This window comes from Corvus cornix, chromosome 3, assembly GCF_000738735.6.
Source record: "Corvus cornix cornix isolate S_Up_H32 chromosome 3, ASM73873v5, whole genome shotgun sequence".
NCBI classification, from domain to species: domain Eukaryota; kingdom Metazoa; phylum Chordata; class Aves; order Passeriformes; family Corvidae; genus Corvus; species Corvus cornix.
The window spans coordinates 19,618,518-19,637,110 of record NC_047056.1 but is presented as its reverse complement, the minus strand read 5'-3'; the positions used below and the strand labels follow the sequence as shown (position 1 = coordinate 19,637,110).

Here is an 18,593-nt window from a genome sequence, read left to right as displayed (position 1 = left end):
GTGTCCGGGGAGCAGCGAGAATTGTCCAAAGCACACTTGAAGTGAAACTGAGGGGCAGTGCCAAGGAGCGTACTGTGCCAGAGCAGCGGGCAGAGCTGCCCCGTAACCTTGAACAGGAACGCGTCTGAGCGGTGTCCAAGAGGCGTGTTATTCTTCCTCTACCGCCAGAGTGCTATTTGGCCCAATTACTTTAATAATAGGTGCAAGAAGCACTAAAGCCTTTATTTAAAAAAGAAATAAAACAAAAGCCTGACAGGACTTGGTTTTTCTTCTCGGCTCCGGGCTGCCTCCCCTCTCCTCGCCCCGGGGTGAGGCACCTCGGCAGCGGCCGGGCTGTGGCGAGTCCCTCGCCGGTGGCGCGGAGGGGAATAAATAGCCGGGCGGCGGCGCGGAGCCCTCCGCTCCCGCAGCCCCTCCACGTCACTTCGCAGCGAGGCGAGCACGTGGGGCGGGGAGATCGTATAAATCTCCCTCTCCCTGCGCGGCCGTGATGTTATCTGCTGGCACCCGTCCCCTCCGCGCAGGGAGAGCCGAGGGGCCGGGGGCGGCAGGCGGGGGGCGCCGGGCGGAGCGCTAGAGCCGCCGGGGACGGGGCCAGCCCCAGCCCCGCGAGGGAGGCCGGCGGGGGGGGGAGAGCGGCGCTGCGCTGCGGCCAGCCCCGGGCGGCCGGCTCCGCGCCTGCGACCCGCGGGAGACTGCCGGGGCGCGGCGGCGCTGCCTCGCTGACTGCGGCGCGGGGTTGGCGTTTCAGAAGGAGGAGGAAGAGGAGGGAGCTGGAAAGAGCTGTGCGGCGCGCAGCGGCCCGGGCGGGGGTGGGTCGGTGCATGCGGCGCGGGGCGCACGCAGCAGCCTGCGGGACGCGGCCGGACGGGGGATCGCCGCTCGCCGCGGGCGCCGGGCGCCGCCGCGGGGCCGGGGCCGCCGCCTGCCGCTGCCGCTGCGCCCGGGCCGGGCGCGGGGGCCGGGGCTCGGCGCCGCGGGGCGCACACGTGCGCGGCTCTCCGTGCCCGCGCCGCCGCGGGGGCTGAGCGCCGCCGGGCGCGGGGCGGTGCCGCTGCCCGCCGGGAGCCGTCGGGCGCCGCGGGCGCACGGCGGGGCTCAGCGCCGCGCCGGCACCCTCTCTCTGCCGGCTGCGGCAGCGCCCTGTGATACCCATCACTGCGCCTTCTCGCCCTCCTTCTTTTTTTTTTTTTTTTTCCCCCCCTTTTTTTTTTCCCCCCTTCAGATTTTTGTTTTACAGCACGCTGAGAGCAGCCTCTCTGCCATTTACCTGATCTGCAGGTTTGTTGTATCTATTTGGGTGCTTTTTTCCTCCTCCTTTTTTGCTGTCCGGCTCACTCCACCCCCCGAATTTTATCTAGTTGTAGCAACTTGCTGCTTTTTTTTTTTTTTTTTTTTTTTCCCCTTATTATTATTACTGGTGTTTTTTTCACTGGCGCCTCCCGTGCGTTTTCCGATTGAGAGCCGCCCTCGCAGCCCGGTTTTTAAGAGCATTTTGTCTGCAGATCTCCCCTTTGTTTGCACAGATCCCCCTTTTATTTTTTGATTATTTTTTCCTTGTTGTCGTTCGTTGTTAAAGTCACTTTTTTTTTTTTTTTCCGGGAGGGGGGGGCGCTGTATTTAAACACTTAAAATGCACTGCTATCTCCTGAGCGTGCTCCTCACCGTGGATCTGGCCACCGTGGCTCTCAGCCTGTCTACCTGCAGCACCCTCGACATGGATCAGTTTATGCGCAAGAGGATCGAGGCAATCCGGGGGCAGATCTTGAGCAAACTGAAGCTCACCAGCCCCCCGGACGAGTACCCCGAGCCCGAGGAGGTGCCCCCGGAGGTCATCTCCATCTACAACAGCACCAGGGACCTGCTGCAGGAGAAAGCCAACCACAGAGCCGCCACTTGCGAGAGGGAGAGGAGCGACGAGGAGTATTATGCCAAAGAAGTTTACAAAATAGACATGCAGCCTTTTTACCCCGAAAGTAAGTCCTCTGTGTTTGTGCATGTGTGCGTAATTTCGCCCCCGAGGCGTAGCGGTGCTCAGCACCTTTAAATAGCACCCCCAAGCATCGTAATCTGCCTTCTTTGCTTGGCTTGCTTGTCATCCTCAGCATCGCTTAGGTGGAGGCTCTTAGGGTTTAATTTAGGTGACGGGGTATGCATAAGACTGGATGGGACTTGTTGGGGGGGTCACCTGTTGCCCCAGACTCGCGAGGTTTCCAGACCCCTTTGAAGTCACCCAGGAATCCCCCAGGGTGCCTCTGGCGCCCACCACCACGTACCTGAGCAGAGCTCCCTCCTCCCGGGATCCCACTCCCTCCCCAGCACCGGGTTTAGCTCCCCGGCAGCCCCGTGTACAGCCTCCAGAAAGAGCCAATATCTTTCCACTGCTCTTGTTTCCCTTGGAGTGTCTGGAACGGGCAGGTTTCCATCTCTCCATAACTGAAAAGAAAAGGAGGTCTTTTAAAAAAAAAAAAAAAAGGTCGCCAGCTCGTCTTGTCTGTGCCCCTGCAGAACATTGTCCCGCAGACTGCTATGCACATTGGTGCTCAGAGAGGACAGAGACCTCCTCCCTCCTCTTCCCACTTTAGCTAGCCTCCCCCTTCGGTTCGTGGGCACTTTTCATTTCAGGTACAGAAAAACTTTTCCCTTCTGGGTAGCCTCGGTTCTTGGAACCTGTCTCAGCCCGTCTGCCTTTTGCTGTTTTTAACGACCTTCTGGTGATCCATGCCACGTTTTGCACAAAAAAAAAGAAAGGGTACTAATGCTTTGTGCTGACCAAATCCACTTAGAGTGATTAATAATCATAACGACGTGCCTTTTTGTTTTGGTAGAGAAGCTTATGTGCATAGGAAAAAAAAAAAAAGAAAGAAAGAAAAAGCACCGCACTGCCTTAAAAGAATCTAGATCATCATCATACCGAGGAAAGTGAAATACCAGAAGCAGAAAATAACTTCACCGTTCACATAACCAAACCCTAGTCCCTAGTCGTTTCATTTAGCTCGCTTCCCTCCCCCACCACTTGATGCCCTATATACTTGCTGTCTGTTTCTCAAAAGCACATAGCTCTTGCTTAAATAGATAATTCAGCCATCTTGGTAACTTTATCCTAGAGTTTCTAATTGCATTTTCCTCTTATTTATTTTTAGTTTAGCAAGTTGTAGCTTTGGGGCTTGCTCTGTCTTGCATGTGATAGTCCTAGGATGCCAGCCAAGGTAGCTGAACCCCACGCTCTGTGCAGCTGCCTCCCTTTCTTCCTTTAGTCTTAAATGACAACATCAGGTACAGGACATCCTGGCAGTCAGAGCCATTTTTTTATTGTAATTATGGCACCATCCTTAATAGCCATGATAAATACACTCCACCCTTGTTACCCTTGGGGAAGAAATACTTTCTTTTTTTTTAAAAAACCCACATATTTGGAGCCAAGTGGGTATGAGCAGAGTGGTTCAGTGCAATTCATAGCCGTGGCAAGAACACAGAAGTCCTGCTTGTTTTCCACGTTGATGTACTGTATTATTTTGCTGGTGGTTTTGGTAGAAGTCAGCACTTCTTTTTGAGACCTATTAGATCATACCCAGGGCAGAGGAGCACCTCTGGGCCAAGGCTGGGAAGACCTATAGCAGTGCCTTGGCTTGGAGAGCTGACCCTGTAATAGAGAGTCTCTGAGAATTGTAAAGCGCATCCGTCCTGAGCACATCTGTCCTCTCTCCTTGCTTCAGCAAACTACAGAGAACCAATAGTCCAAAATGCAGCTGCATACTTTCCAGAAAATTAAAATATCTGTGGTGTGTGACTTGGATGGTATTGACAAAAGAGGATCTATTTTTGAAACACTGTCAGGGGCCAGATTTGTTCTGAAGTATCGATAGAGGCTTTGGAAGAGCGAAGGAGATTGCAGGTATCTACCAACAGAGTGCATCAGACGTTTGGGATCCGAGGGCCAGCTAGCAGCAGATCCAGCACTACTGTGCGAGGGCTGTCGCTAACATCAGAGTAAGTAGGTTAACTGTTTTTCCACTGCTCTCTAGTTATGCTGGATGGAGCGAACCTTTCCAAAAAAGACAGTAAGGAAGAAATCACTCCACCATATTTTAAAGGAAGAAATTGAAAGCGCAGCTCTAGCAGCCACAGGCACTTTCTCCTAGGGATTTCAGAGCGGATTTTTTTAACTCTACAGTGTCTGCTGTGTTGGAGAGAGGCAGGAGGGAGAAGGGGATCAGTGTGAATGCACTGGAGGTCAAAAGCTGCTTGGACGGCAGGCATGGGAAAGATCAGTGGTTCAGTTTTTACCACAAGTTGTTAGCGTTCAGTAACTGACTACAACCCAAGTATTACAAGTATGCTCTAATTATACTCATAGTCAGCAATATATCACTACAGATCGCTGATAGGTCTTCGTGGGGCATTTTGTAGAGTTCAGACTAAATATTTTTAGCAATGAGGAGATTTAAAAGGAAAACTATAAGAGATATTGTATATACCCTAAGGCATATTTTGTCTTAAATATTATCCTTGGCCAACTGTACTGTATAAATACAGTAAATATGAACAGAACTGGCAAGATGCCAATCTCCTGGGATGAATTTTAGTCAAGAAGGTATTTATGGGATATAAATAATACTGTGTCAACATTTAAAGAAGGGATCTGATTAGTTTTGAAATTATTCATATTAATCTTTTCACATGCTGTTAGTTTAAGGCTCAAACTAAAGTTGTGCTAAGGTTTACTGATAGTTTGCACTGAGGAAGTGAGTGGGCATCTGGCTTGAGAGTCCACTTGAGGTTAAAGACACATCGGGATATAGGTGGAAATTCAGCAAGTCAGGGACTGCCTGACCCAAAAGCAACAGATGTGAAAGAAATGGCACAAAAGAATGCTACAAAGACGTTTGGAGAAAACAGAAAGCTTTTGTCTGTCAAGCATGCCTTGCACTCAGGACTGTGTGCATCTGTATGAGCCTGAATCTCACCGAAGTCCAGGTGGCAGTCAAAATTAGAGGTTTTTCAGAGTAGTCTAAAGAGGAAAGTTGGGTATGGTGCTCTCTGAGCACAAAACCAGAGAGTTCTTGGGAATTTTGTACCTAGGCAAAGTTACCTGAGTAAATGCTTAAAACTGGTGACTGTGAATGCTGGATCACATTAGAAGCTTATAAAAGCTTATTACTTACCAGTTCTTCCTTGAATATCTAGGGCCTGATACTTAAGCTAGGTGATGATTGCCATTGCACTGAGAGTAAACAGAAATTTAATGCCAACACAGTTAAGGATTATAAATTGTAATGCTGGTGAATACCTGGCATACTTGAGAAAAACAGGCAACACATGTATCTGGAGGCAGGGGCCCATTCTATCTTCTTCATTCAAAGCCATTTTTACCACAGACAGTGAACTGGTTCGTAATGATTGCTTAAGGCCAATGCAGGTAAACTTTTACGTTTTCTGCATTCTTGAAGATAGGTTTATAAGTACTCATTAGCCTAAGAAAACACAGTTCTTCTGGGTTTGGGCCTGGTTTTTCATGAGTTTTAAGCTTAGTGTGAAGGAGCCTGCAGAGGTTCCATCCTGCACTGGTTGTTAGGATTAGTCTTCTCAGGAACTCTGTCCCATGAATATTGCTTTACATAGGCCATGGTTCTGCTGAATATTTGCCCCATGAAAGACAACATTATAAGCTGTCAGGGCACAATGACATGCTTCTACTTTATCAACAAGGACTCAATTTACCAGCAATTACAGGTATGTGGGTACCTTGTCTTCAGGGCACCAGAAGCTCCTGCGGGGGCTCCCAGCACTGACTGCATCATTACCACAGTGTTAACAGCTCACGTGTGTTTGCATTTAGCATAACACAGAGCTTAATCTGTCAGGTTTTCCCATGTTATTAATGATATGGAAACGGGCTCAGGAGGAACAGGTTATTTTAAAACTTTCTAGCTATGCTGGACCTATGGTTGTGCTCTGGAGCACCTCTTGGAGGAGGAGGTGTTTGCCAGGCATACTCTCTGCAGTACAGAGAGGACCTGAAGCAGTGTGAAGGCTTTCCTGAGGAGAGGCATGGGGGGAACAGTTCTTTGTTCCTTGTTCATGAATGACACTTAATGCAATCTTTGTAGGTGGAAAACCCCAGGAAATTGCAAATGGCTTTAGAAAAGCACAGGGTGATTTTCTAGACAGTAGTCCTCTACATACTGTGAGGGATAATAAAATAACATGCTCTGGTGCACTAATGAAGGGCAGCACCACATGTGTTTCCTGCCTGGCTTCTGAATCACCAGCCACTTCTACTGTAAGCAGGGTGCCAAGCTGGGAAGCAGGGGGGAAGGTCCAAGAGCCAGTATGGAATGATACATGGTCCTTGAGTTTCTTCCAGAGGATGAAGCCTACAGAAAAACTAAATACCCATGACCCCCCGTCTTTAACACTGCAAGGTCAGATGAGCTAAAAGACAGAAATACAGGGCTATATTCCCAAGTCCTTTCCATAGCCCTCCTGGAATTTCTCTCTTGTGTCTGTTTTAAAGAGGCATTTCTCACTGTAGTTTGGTGACTGAGTAGGTTTGACAGAATCATGGAATCATTTAGGTTGGAAAAGACTTTTAACATCATCTGAGTACAACTGTTAACCTAGCACTGTGAAGTTCACCACTAAGCCTTGTCCCTAAGTGCCACATCTATACTTCTAAGTACCTCCAGGGATGGTGACTCAACCACTTCCCTGGGCAGCCTGTTCCAGTGCTTGAAAGCCCTTTTGGTGAATATGCAGCAGTGCCCCTGCTGCTCCCCACCCTCTAGCCACTGACAGTGTGACTGTTTTATAGTCCCAGAGACCTTTCTGGAATTGTGCCCTTGTCTTTTGCTCGTGGCTGGAGATGTGCAGGGAGTGCCCGGAGCTTGTGCTGCTCTTGCTGGCTCTACTTGCAGGTCTAGTGTGAATAGGTGATTGAGTGAAGAAAGCAGAGCATCATCTTCATTAGATACTGGTTTTAGCCTTGCTCCTCTTTGGTGCTCTGCATGAGAACTGTAGGAAGGCTGGATTACTTTGAAGTTACTACTTCCAGCATTTCACTGTCAGCTTGAGATTCCTGCCTGCACCAGAGCTGAGCAAAAGGGTGAATGAGAGAACTGGCTGTCATTCTCAGTGAACTTCTTCAGCACAGCCCTGAAACATGCACAGAGCTTCACACACATGAACAGACTCATTAGCATTAAGGCTCTGTGTATGCCTAATTAGCTTCCTGAGTTGGGGCCCGGTTTATGGTGCACTTGCAGGGATGAACAAAGCCAGACAGTTCAAATCCCTCTCACTGTGGTGAAATCTGTCATTTGGGCATGGGAGCCCAGTGAAAAGGAAATGCTTTACAGCATGTTTTAGAGAGGAAAGAAGAAACTCTTCAGTGATCCTGAAGAAGGCTGACCCTGTTGGGCAGCTGGCTTCTTTTGCCTTTGCACTGATAGGCTAGACTGCTCCTGTATTACAGATAAAGAGAGGAACCCCAGGGTGTGGTGACAGAACGAGTCATGAGTGAAGACACACAAATGTTTCCATTCCTGTTGTGAAACCACATGCAGCACATTTTCAAGCAAGCAGTTTTTAGCTTGAGGATGATATGCTCCCCAGGTATTATTTAATGTAATAATGTGTTACGGATGTTTCTGCTGATTTGTTTAGATAAAAAGGATTGGTTTGGTCATTTGTTTAGGGAAAGCTTGCACCCTGCCTTCCACCACAGGCTGTTGCTTGCTTCCCCTTCAGTCTGTGCTGTGGATAGTTGGTGCCTAGCTCCAGCATCACTATCAGCTGGCTTCCTGTAGTAGTCAATCTGAAGCAGCAATGTTTCTTCTTAAAACATCTCCCCCGTGCTTGTCCTTGCTGTCTGTGCTGTGTTAAGTGATTGCAGCTGGGCACCCGACTGTACAGGACATATGGCTGCAAGGTATAGAGGAGAAACTCAAAGATTTGTCTGTTACAAGACAAACTCAAAGATCTGTCTGTAACAAGACAATAAAATGTTGGAAAAAAACCCTTAGTGTCAAGGGTTGTGTTTTATCTCCTTCCAGTGTGACCAGTTGTGTTTGAATTTATGGATGACTCGTGAGGCAGTTCAGTGCTGTGGTTCCCTTCACTCAAATGGCACAGGATTGGCTTTGCAGAAATGAAGTGCCAGACCTGGCTTTGTTACACCTGTCTGGTCTTTATAGATTTTTACATGTTTTTGGTGCTCTGCAAGTTGATCCACAGTAGAGAAGTTGCTTCTTTGGGTAAAATAGCATTCTTTAAAACAACCTGGTTTTCCAAAGGGAACATGGCAGTTCATGCCACTTGGAGAGCTTCTGGCTCCTTGTGTTGGAGGTTGTGTTGGATGAGTTTAGGCAGCTGTGCAGAGAGACTGCTCGCTCATTGTGAAGAGACAGGCTCCACTGAAATACATCTTGTGGTGTTGTTTGGGCTCTCTGGCATCCACATTCTGTTTCCACGAGATGCTGGACCTCACAGGCATCCCTGCAGCAGATTTGTGGCAGAGAGTGTGGAGAGGATTCTTCAGAACATCTCTCCCTTGTTCAGGTTTTAATTTGGACAACGAGTGAGGAGTGCTTCTCATTCCATGTGTGATGCTCATTGACATATTCAGGATCTTCTTTGTAGAACTGAGCTTTTCCCCTCTGAATCCCTCTTAGGGAGGAAACCTCTTTTTGTTGTTACATAATACTTAGTACAGTGTGATGCTAATTTCAGGTTATTAAAAATAACTGTATAAATTATAAAATATAAGTTTTAAAGCTGACCCTGCTTTGAGCTGGAGGTTAGACTTCCAACATGATTTACCCTGTAATCCTTGCAATACTACATTTTAATGCAAGGAAAATAATGCATTGTATTTCAGCTTCTACAGGGTGGTCTTGATTCAAGTATCACCACATTTCTAAAGATGTGCTGTCTTCTGCCAGTCTTGGATTTGTCCCTCTGCTGTAGCTTTCTTGCATCAAAATGTTCCTGTTCTTCTTTCCCTCTGCACACGGTTTTATTTTGCTTTTCTAGCTTGAATGTTGCTTTTCAAATAAGCATGGTAAGTTGCATGAAAATAGGCTACTGTATTGGACTTCAGCAAAAGCTGTGGCATAGTTTTAGGCAAACTGAGGAGGGGCAGAGAAGGAAAATGTTGTGATACTGACCTTTCACTTTGCTTGTCTGGCTCCTTCCCATCGTATCTAACCCACACTGCACTGACAAATACCGTATCTGTCTTGACAGGCAAGTTCACAAATAACCATTCATTCATAACTTGGAGCTGCTGTAAGACTCCTTATGGGTTGCTTAATCTGACAGTTGTGCATTTGAGCAGGGACTTTGAAGCAAAGACTTTGTAGAATGACCGTGAGTTCAGTCTGACTTTGTGAAAACGAAGAGGGAGGTCTTGTGTGAAAGAGGATACTGTACTTGAGGGTGTGTTGCATGTGTGCATGCGTGCACACACGCGCGTGCATACATTTCAGAGTATTGAAACAGCTGTTGTTGCCAAAGCCCAAATTGGAATGTTCTGGGAAAGATAATTTAATTTTTAGCTTCTGGATTCATTTCAGTGATGGTAATTTCAACACTTCCTGGGGAGAGTCTATCAGTGGTTATGTGCAACAAATGCAGCAGTAAATCTGTCATTCTTTCCATTTCAGTTTTTCAGGCTTACAACTTCGTTATTTTTCCCTGTTTGGCTGGTGTTAATATACAGTGTTTTCCCTGGCTTCATCTCTTTTAAACCCCTGCTTTGAATTTTAAAAGGCAAGCTAAGCCTGTTGAAGTTCCTTCTCTTACTTGTTTTTGTTTACTTACAGCATTTGAAATTCAGCAGCTAGCTCAGCTGAAATAGTGACGGTAATATATCTTTACCATAGTGATGATTGAAAGATAGGAATCAGAACATGTTGGTTTTCATTCCTTGGGGTGGAAAAAAAAACAATCCACAAAATCCCCCAACCCTGTGCATGAACTTTGTACTCAGAAGGCTGAAAAACTAATAGGTGTTAGCAGCACTGATTCTTTTGAAGTGGTCAGAGAGCACCTCACAATCACATATTTGATGAAGGCTTCTGTACAATAATACTTACTAATCCTGAGCCTGCTGTTGTGTTTACAGCTGATCTCTGGTACCCTGAACTGAGAGAGTGGTCCTTGCTTATTTGAGTGGGCATTGTCCAGTATGAATAAGATGACTTCTTTCAGGCTTTGGGCAAACAGTCATAAAGATCTCTAGGACTGCCAGGATGTACACTTGGAAATAGACCACCTGCAAAACTTTTCATCTTCCAGATGGCATGTAAAAATAATGCTGCAAATTCAGGCTCTTCAGATGCAGCAGTGGTGTGAAACAGTGGCACAAGTGGCCATCAGAGCCTGGTGTTCACCAGAGCCTGGGACAGGCTGCTGCTCCTTGTCCCACCCCTGCTTGGTCTCATGGGTGGCCCAGACTAGCAAAGCTGAGAGGCATCTCTGCTCTCCCTGGCTATGGAGGGGCAGCTCTGCCCTTTGCATCACAGTTCCTGGACTTTGTGCTTTGAGGCTTTGGTGCAGGAATTGATCCAGCTGACTGGAGAAAGTTAAACAGAGCACTTAATGAATGCCTAGTAAGCAAGATTTATGGATGCCAAGGTTCAGGTCCACTGACACGTGCAGTTCATTTCTTCCTTCAAATGCCTGCAGGGGGTATGAGGGATATTTGCCTTCAGGGAAGGATAAATGATACATTGCATTTTCCAACATGATAGGACATTGTAAACTGTCTGGAGATAATGTTGGATCTATGCAGGTCCTTGATGTTCTCATTCGCGCCCAATCTCCAAGAGATCCAACCCAGTTTTCTTGGCTGTTGCAGCTGGCTCCAGGCCTCCCTGGCAGAGTAAGGGCTGTGTATGTATTGTGCCAATCACTGCTTTATGCTCAGATTTTTCTTGATGCAGGCTTTGGAAGTGAAGTAGCCCCATTTCAACATTGAGGTTTGCTGAAAGATGTCTGTATGTCTCGCTTGTTGTGCTCGTTGCGTGTTTATCCAGCCTACAATGGCAGACACACATCTCTAGGTCTGTGAGTGGGGAACAAGTTCCAGCTTTCTTGAAAATCAATCTGCTGTTCTGATCTGGTGGTGTGATAGGAACTGAGAGGCTCCCTGCCAGGATACACAGTTTGCAGAGCAAGGGAGCTAAGTGAGCAGCTTTGGCCCGGTTTGGATGGACTCAGAACAGATTGTTGGGGGCCGGACCTTTCTCTCCCTCTTTGAATCTGGATTCCCCCATTCCAGCTTGCATTTCTCCCTGGTGCTAGGAGCCATGTATTTGGAAGTTTCACATTCCCATTGCTAATCAGGGAAGAAAAGAGCCCCAAAAGAATCTAGAAAAAGAGATCTTTATGAAGGTGGCCATAGTCTGAGTTACAACAATATCATGTGTCTGAAGGAACTTGCCGCCTTCCAAGCTGCAGTCCCATTATTTACCCACTTTATTGGGAGACCTAATTTTCTCTGGCTGGAAGTGTATTTGTTGAGGTAGAGTCTGGAAAGGAATCTGCCTCATGCACACTTGCCACTGGGCCAGCTATACATGTGATACAGTCAAACCTTTCCATTTTTCTGCCTTTTGAGAGTACGTTCCCCAGATTAATGGCCCTGGTCCAAAACCTGCTGAAAATGCTGGAAGTCTTTCCACTGGCTGCAGAAGTCTTGGTCAGGTATTAAGTGTCATTCCTTTGGTTCAGGGAATGGCCACATCTCCAAGACATATTGGGGTGTATTACCATAATGTGGTGCTTTCCCCTTTATTGAGTTGCCACTGGAGACATTCTTCTGCATAAGGCCCTGAAAAACAAAGACCACGTTTGAAAATAAACACCTTAGTTTGCTTTATTGATGGAATCGTTTGTTGGCAGATGTCATCTGGGATCAGCATATGGTGGCAATATGGCAAGAACTGCAGAATGCAGAGAAGGAGGAATGAGTTAAAGTCCTGTAATTCTTAGGTATTCCACATCTTCCCCTGTCTAAAATAAATGACCATCTGACTGCAAAGGTCTTGGCAAATAAACATGCCATAATATATCTTTATCATCCCTACAGCAAGTTTTTGTCTAGAAGTTCATCGCTCCTCATCCAGAGGCTTCTTACAAACATGTGCAAAATCAGACCTCAGCGCCCAGAGCAGGGAAGAATCTAAAGGCTTTGAATAAGAATGTGGCAAATCTCTGTGCAGTGGACTGTAAAGAAACATCAGGGCTAAGCCAACAAGGTGTTTTTATGTTATCAATAAAATCTTAAAAGTCAGTTCTGCATAGAGCTGGAGCCAGGAGAGGACCATTCTGAAAGTCAGTTTGCTACATGATATATGCTGAGTTTACAAGCTGGAAAGCCAAGTATTTTGGGAACAGGAGCCGTGCTTATAGCATGAAGGTGCATGTGGTTTTACATAAAGCCTCTCTGACTTGATGTGTCTCTAAGTGGCTCACAAAATAATGAGTTAACTTTTGAGATACTTTTTTTTTTGCATGGATGAAGAGCTGGGGCAATTGAATTTGAGTCAGTAAAGTCACTCCAGATTTTTTCCTGCGGTGTTGAACCTGGATTCTGTGCAGCCATTGTTTAGGCAAGCAGAAGAGTCATTGTGGCCAGGATTTTAAGCAGCACCTAAAGGAGTGGTTCCTTTGTAGCCTTTGAGAATCCCAGCCTTTTGTTCAGATGAAGACTGAGCCAGTTAAATCTGCTTTGCTGATAAGAAATGTCCTGAATGCTGTTTTGTATCATGTTTGTACTACTATCGTATACTTCTCAAAGCCTGAAAGGACTCAACATCCACCACACGTTGTTGGAATTTTGTGTGTTTGTTTTTAAAGCAAAGAAAAAAGCTTGGTTTGTATTCTATCTATGTGGTACTTCCTGTGTCCTGGTGGGGTGAGATTTCATTTGATTCAGGGTATGAAACCAAACGGTTTGGTTCTTGTTTAATATAAGGCAATATTTTAATGTCACAGGATATAAAGTGCCTTAATGTAAGGACAGCCAAACCTGCAGGCAGCTTTCTTATTGAGCTTGTATGTTGCCTGGCAACTGGAGGAGGTGCTCATCTCAGCAAGGGCGAGGTGTTCTTCTCAGGGTATAACGTTCCCGGTTTGTTCACACTCATGGCTAATCAATAGTTGATGTCATGCTTTAGAAAGGATGAGACTGATTTTGCTCTAGGAAGCTTTGAGTTGTGGTAGAATGGACAGGTTAAAAAAGATGGAAGCCCTCATTATGGTCTTCTGGTCTCTCTACCTGCATATTCCAGGCCATTGTGTTTTGAATTAATTGCTTTTTGAAAGGGAGTTCACAGCAGGCTTGGTAAATTATTCCAGTGATTAATTACACGGACGAGAAATGGGTATCTTTGTGGTTTAAGTTGTTTAGATTCAAGTTCTAGGATTTGAATCTTGTTTATTAAACTTTCACTTGCTATTTTGAAGACCCAGTGTCAGATCTGTGGGCTTTCTGTAGGTACCTACAGGAAATGGAAGTTTTGGAGAGGGGAGCTGATCTGACTAAGAGTAAGCTGGTGTGGCTGCTGGAAGACCCTGCAATTAGCAGCCAGGAGCTTTGCATGGTCTGCTTTATCCAATCTCAAGTGTCTTTCAGATCTGTAGACTGTGATCAAGCCACATCTCTTTAAAGTTAAGTGTGCTGTGCTCCACGAGATAACTTCCTAGCCTTTTCAGTTATTCTCATGGTTCTCCTCTGAAACTCCTCTGCTTTATTCATGTTCTGCTGAGACTGTGGACAACAGTATTGGACACAGTATTTCAAGAGTGGCTGTGTCATTATCAAGCTCCATGCATGTTGCAAACTCTCCTTTAATTCAATACTACACAGTTTATGCAGCTAACTTGGGCAGTAACTTTGCCAGGAGCTCTACAAGGAGAAGTTAAAATTCATGCTTGGGTAATTATCCACCAGGGTGTCTCCCAAGTTCTTTTCAGAGGTGTTGACTATCAGGATGGAGCCACTTACTTTGTAAGTATAGTCCAGTTCCTCTGTCCTACGGCTGCATTTCCATACTGAAAAACATTTACATCTTGGTAATGCAGGATTCAAGTCACTGTATTTTTGGTGCATCTTCTTCATTATTTGGCACATCCATATCATTATTAAATCTGCACTTGGTTAGTAATGATTTAGTTTCTTTCCAGATAATGGATAAAAATATTAGATAGTAGAGTACAGTAAAATGGGACCTTTGTGGATGCTTTCCTCTCAATAATGGTTTGCTGTCTACCATTGTATTTTAAGTCTCATGAAAATGTAAGGCTTTGATTCATTTACTGCCTGGCCCCGTTGTTATCCTGTTGTTCTGTTTCCTAATGAAGCCATAATGTAGCACCAGCTTAAGTGTCTTGCAGCTACCCAAGTACATGATATTAAAACAGTTTTCTTACCTACCCATGTCACTCACTAAGGTACAGACCAGTGGGATCTGTTTTCCTGGAGTGGGTGTGGGTTATACTCCCTTAGTTCCTCTGAGCTCATTCTCATTCCCACACTTCACATATTTTTTCTGAGATCAGTACAAGGGTGACTCTGTAAGTACAATATCACAGATTGCCTGTTTAGGTTTGTGTATGAACAGTTATATTCTGCTTCAAATCTTTATGGTATTTTTCACTGTTTAGGATTTATTGAAAGCTAGTTTTAATAATTTACATTCTTCCTTGGACAGCTCTTTAAAAAGTTCTTATGCAAGTTATCCAGTCTTACTTATTTTACAATGTTATTTTAAGACCTTATGAGTTGCTGCTGGAATAAAAAAAAAGAAAAAATCTGTTCATCTTGTACTTGCCTGGCTTTTTATCTACAGAAATATGTTTCATATTTCTGTACTACTATTTCAACAGTTTTTATGTAATGGAGGAATATCACTGTTAAGCTTCCTTGCAGACACTTAAGTAAATCTCATCTCTAAGTATCTTGGCCATGTAACTGGTGCGCCTGTTTGTTTTTTCTCATCTGTTATCTGCAGTTTTTATTTTCTGATGTTATAGTAGTTCTCAGCAGCTGTTAGTTTTAGTTTTACTTTTTTTTGGTAATATATAGTTGCATTTTTTTACGTTAGGGCATTCTTATGGTTTCATTATGGTTCACAGGCAGTTTTCTAACCTGCGTGGTCTCATCTGTTGATTGTGTATCTTTCTACTTGTCCAGCAAGCTAAGTGTCAGTCCATTATCCTGTCCATTTTTCTCTGTGAACACTTCTGTTCAGTTGATTCAGCTCATCATTGTATCGTCTTTGTATGAGTGTCTCCTGCATAATACTAAACCCATATGTATTCAGTTCTTTGGGACTTCCTGATTCCTGAAGTGATCACCACGAGGTGATCACTTCTACCTAAGCTTTGGATCTTGCGTGTCAAGCACCTCACTTCTGTCTTAAAAATAAATCAGTACTTATATCTGGCCCTTTGAAGTTGCCTAGCTGTTGAAGTGCCAGCAACCTAAAACCAGGGTTCTGTAGAAACCAGCTCATCAGAGAGTCACCATATCTCCTCAGGAACCAGATGTAAAGATGTGGCCTGGCAGAGTGTGGTGGCCCTCGTGCTGGCAAAAGCAGTGCCACCCACTGCTCCAGACTGCAGAGTGGGTGGTGATGGGTTATCTGGGCCTTGCACCATTGGCATCTCTTCCCTCGGAGAAGCAAAGGGCCAGACACTCCAGCTGTGAAGTTAGTTCTCTTGCCAGAAACCATAATTTTGGAAGGCAAATAATATTTTTGGGTTTCTTTTCCATGTTCAATAGCACAAGACATGGGAGACCTCCAAGTCACTGACTCAGTTGGTGACTCCATGTGCAAAGTAGTTAGTGGATGTGTTCTTCTACCCCACCCAGAGGTCTGAGCCCTTAACCTTAAGAAATTTCACTAGCCCTTAAGAAATTTCACCTGTGCTAAAAGTAGTGTAGAGGACACAATGATCGTAAGTCATCCTAGTAATTGTGACTCGGTAAAAGGACGTGGGCATTAGGGTTATCTGTACTTAAATAACAAGAGTTGATACTCTCATTGAATCCATCTTCTTAGCACTAAATTGGAGCTAACTCTAGCAAGTGTCTTCATGGAGCAATCTGGGTTTTTTTTTTTGACAAGTTAACGTCTAAAAGAGAATGACCAGATACTCTGCATTAATCCTCTCTATGCTCTCATGATTCCATGATAGGAGGATTTGTGGCTACCTGTACATGAAGACATGCAGATGAGCTTCTCCAGGTTTTGTTGTACTGTCCTGTCCTGTCTGTGCTGCACCTTCTAATCCTTCCACGTCCATCTCTATAGTAGTTTCTGGGCTCAGCTAGCAGACATGTTTCCCAAGGAGTACACAAAGCATTTTAGGGATCTTCAGAAGTGGCCTGGGAGCTTCCTGGGCTAGCTGCAGTGAAAAGTAGAGGCAGGAGTTGAAAGCTGAGCACCTTTACATGGGCGCCTAGGCAGGTGTGTGTTCCCTGCATGCAGGCAGCTAGTGGCACTTCTAATGGCTGCAGAGATTTTCTAAGAGAGGCTTAAAATCTCTGTGCTTCTCTGTTCCTGATTTGCACTGCACCAGGGTGTAAATCATTTTAATTGTAATTACTGCTACAAAACAAGAAAGATTGAACAATTTTAATGTGGTTTAAAACTTTCACTTCCCTCTCTCTCTTGCATTCATCTGTTGTCCGCTGTCTTTATCTTAATCATTTAAAGATGGTGTTGCCTGTGCTTTGAGTCTGTGAATCTTGAAAAAGCAATGTAGTTTTCTTCTGCTTTTCCTTCTTCATTACACTTTTACTTCTTGTATAATTCTTTTTTCTTCTTTATTTTTTCTCCCCAGAGTGAAAGGGTTGGACAATCCAATCCGCTTTTCTTGAAAATAACTTGCTTTCATTTCCTCCTTCAGCCAGGGAATAGTTTGGAAAGGCTGTTCCCTGGACCCTTGGCTGAGCAGGAGCAGGCAGCCAGCTGTGCTGCTTGCCAGGGGAACAGGAGCGCTTCCTGGCAGAGGTGGGGCGAGAGGAATGGAGCCTGTGCCGTGGGACTTGCTTTCATCTCCTCCACTCTCTGCAAGGCAGTCCTGAAATTTCCTGACCACTGCTAGGTCTTCCAGTTAGAATAGCTAACTAGTGAGGCCCACTTGTATAGAAAAAAAGCTATAAAGGCAGAAAATGCAGCTTGCTCTTATAAACAGCAATAGGTTAAAAATACTAATCTGTGCTGGGCACCCCAGCACAAGTTTCTGTGTGCAATTTTGAATACCCAGTAAGGCAAGATGGGTGCTCCCATGTGTCTGGTCACCATCACTATTCACCTGGTGTGAGTGTCCTTTTTGTATAATCATCCACATATGTTTCTTCTGTTAAAAATAGGGTCTAAGTCTATGGTTTATCCTATTCCATTTTATTTAGCATATTTAGGTTTGGATGTGCTGGAATGTTCTGATTCCTTTTTTTTTTCCCCCCCAACTTTCTTGGTATGTTTGGAGTGTTGCACAGCACCTGAGCCCTGTTGCAGAGATTAAGTATTGGGCAGGAGGAGTGCATTGCATTCTGGCTTTGGGCTCCTGCAGACAAGTTGCTGTCAGCAACACTGCAAATGCTTTACTTCTTGGAGTATTCTCTGAAGTGAAATGTTGCAAGTTTCTTGGTAAAATCTAATTAAACTTAATTCCTTGGTCTTCATTGCTGGGGCCTTTATCAGAAATATACAAGAGAGAAGGCTTCTCTTTTCAACCTCTGGGAAAAAGTTTGGAAGTATCTATCCCCTTTTATGGTTTCATCACTGACATGTTTCAGAAGAGGTCCCAGTGTGAAAATTACTCCTGTGGAGAAGCCTTTCTTTTATTTGCCTCCAAGTCTGACTTGCCTAAATCTGTAACTGTTGCTTGCCTTCTTCCTAAGGCACTTCAGTGATACCTGGAGATGCCATGGGGTTCTCATGCCACCTTTTTAAGTGATACATTCCTCTGTATCTGTACTGGTTACTATGATCCTTAAGTGAAGTCAGCAAATGGTAAGAGGTTCATGGCTCGGCTTGAAGTCATGACTGACTTACCACTGGTGACAAAGCTCCTCACCTGAGGAGCTGATTCCTGCACTTGCACCAACAGTGATGGGAAATCTCAAATCTGTACAAAGCCCCAGTGTCATGAGGAAACTTTGCTCATGCTCCCACCTGTTTTCAAAGGTGGAAGAAACAATTTGTCTGAGGCTTTGTTTTATCCACTTTTGTGAAAGTCTAGGTGTGGTGAGATGAGCTTTACAAACTTCTAGTTTGGATTGTTGCAGTTCATGATCCTGCAGTTGGATGCAGAAACTGCTGATGGCTGACTTGACAAAAAGCAGCCAATGCCATCAAGAGCAAATACATCTTGTGTGCTGCGCAAATGGCATTTGCTCTGCCAAAATCTTTCTGGTAAAAATTTCTGTCCCTGACTGGAATTTGGAAATGCAATGAGAGCCTGGGATCCTTCTGCCTTAGAGATTTTGTTAACCTCAAGTACATACAAAAATACCCATCTTACTTTCAGCATTATGAAGCAGTGGTAGTGTTTTTGGGTACTGACAGCTAAGC

General features: G+C 45.1%; 1 protein-coding gene across 1 annotated transcript in view; it reads left to right on the top strand.

Annotated features, from left to right (window-relative positions):
- Nucleotides 1-1,057: 1,057 nt before the first annotated feature.
- Nucleotides 1,058-18,593, top strand: part of TGFB2 (transforming growth factor beta 2) — a 61,046-nt gene continuing 43,510 nt past the window's right edge. Inside the window, exon 1 of the mRNA XM_010393585.2 lies at nucleotides 1,058-1,976. Coding sequence (XP_010391887.1) covers nucleotides 1,634-1,976 — 343 coding nt within the window. The 5' untranslated portion in view covers nucleotides 1,058-1,633. The remainder of the gene's footprint in view (nucleotides 1,977-18,593) is intronic.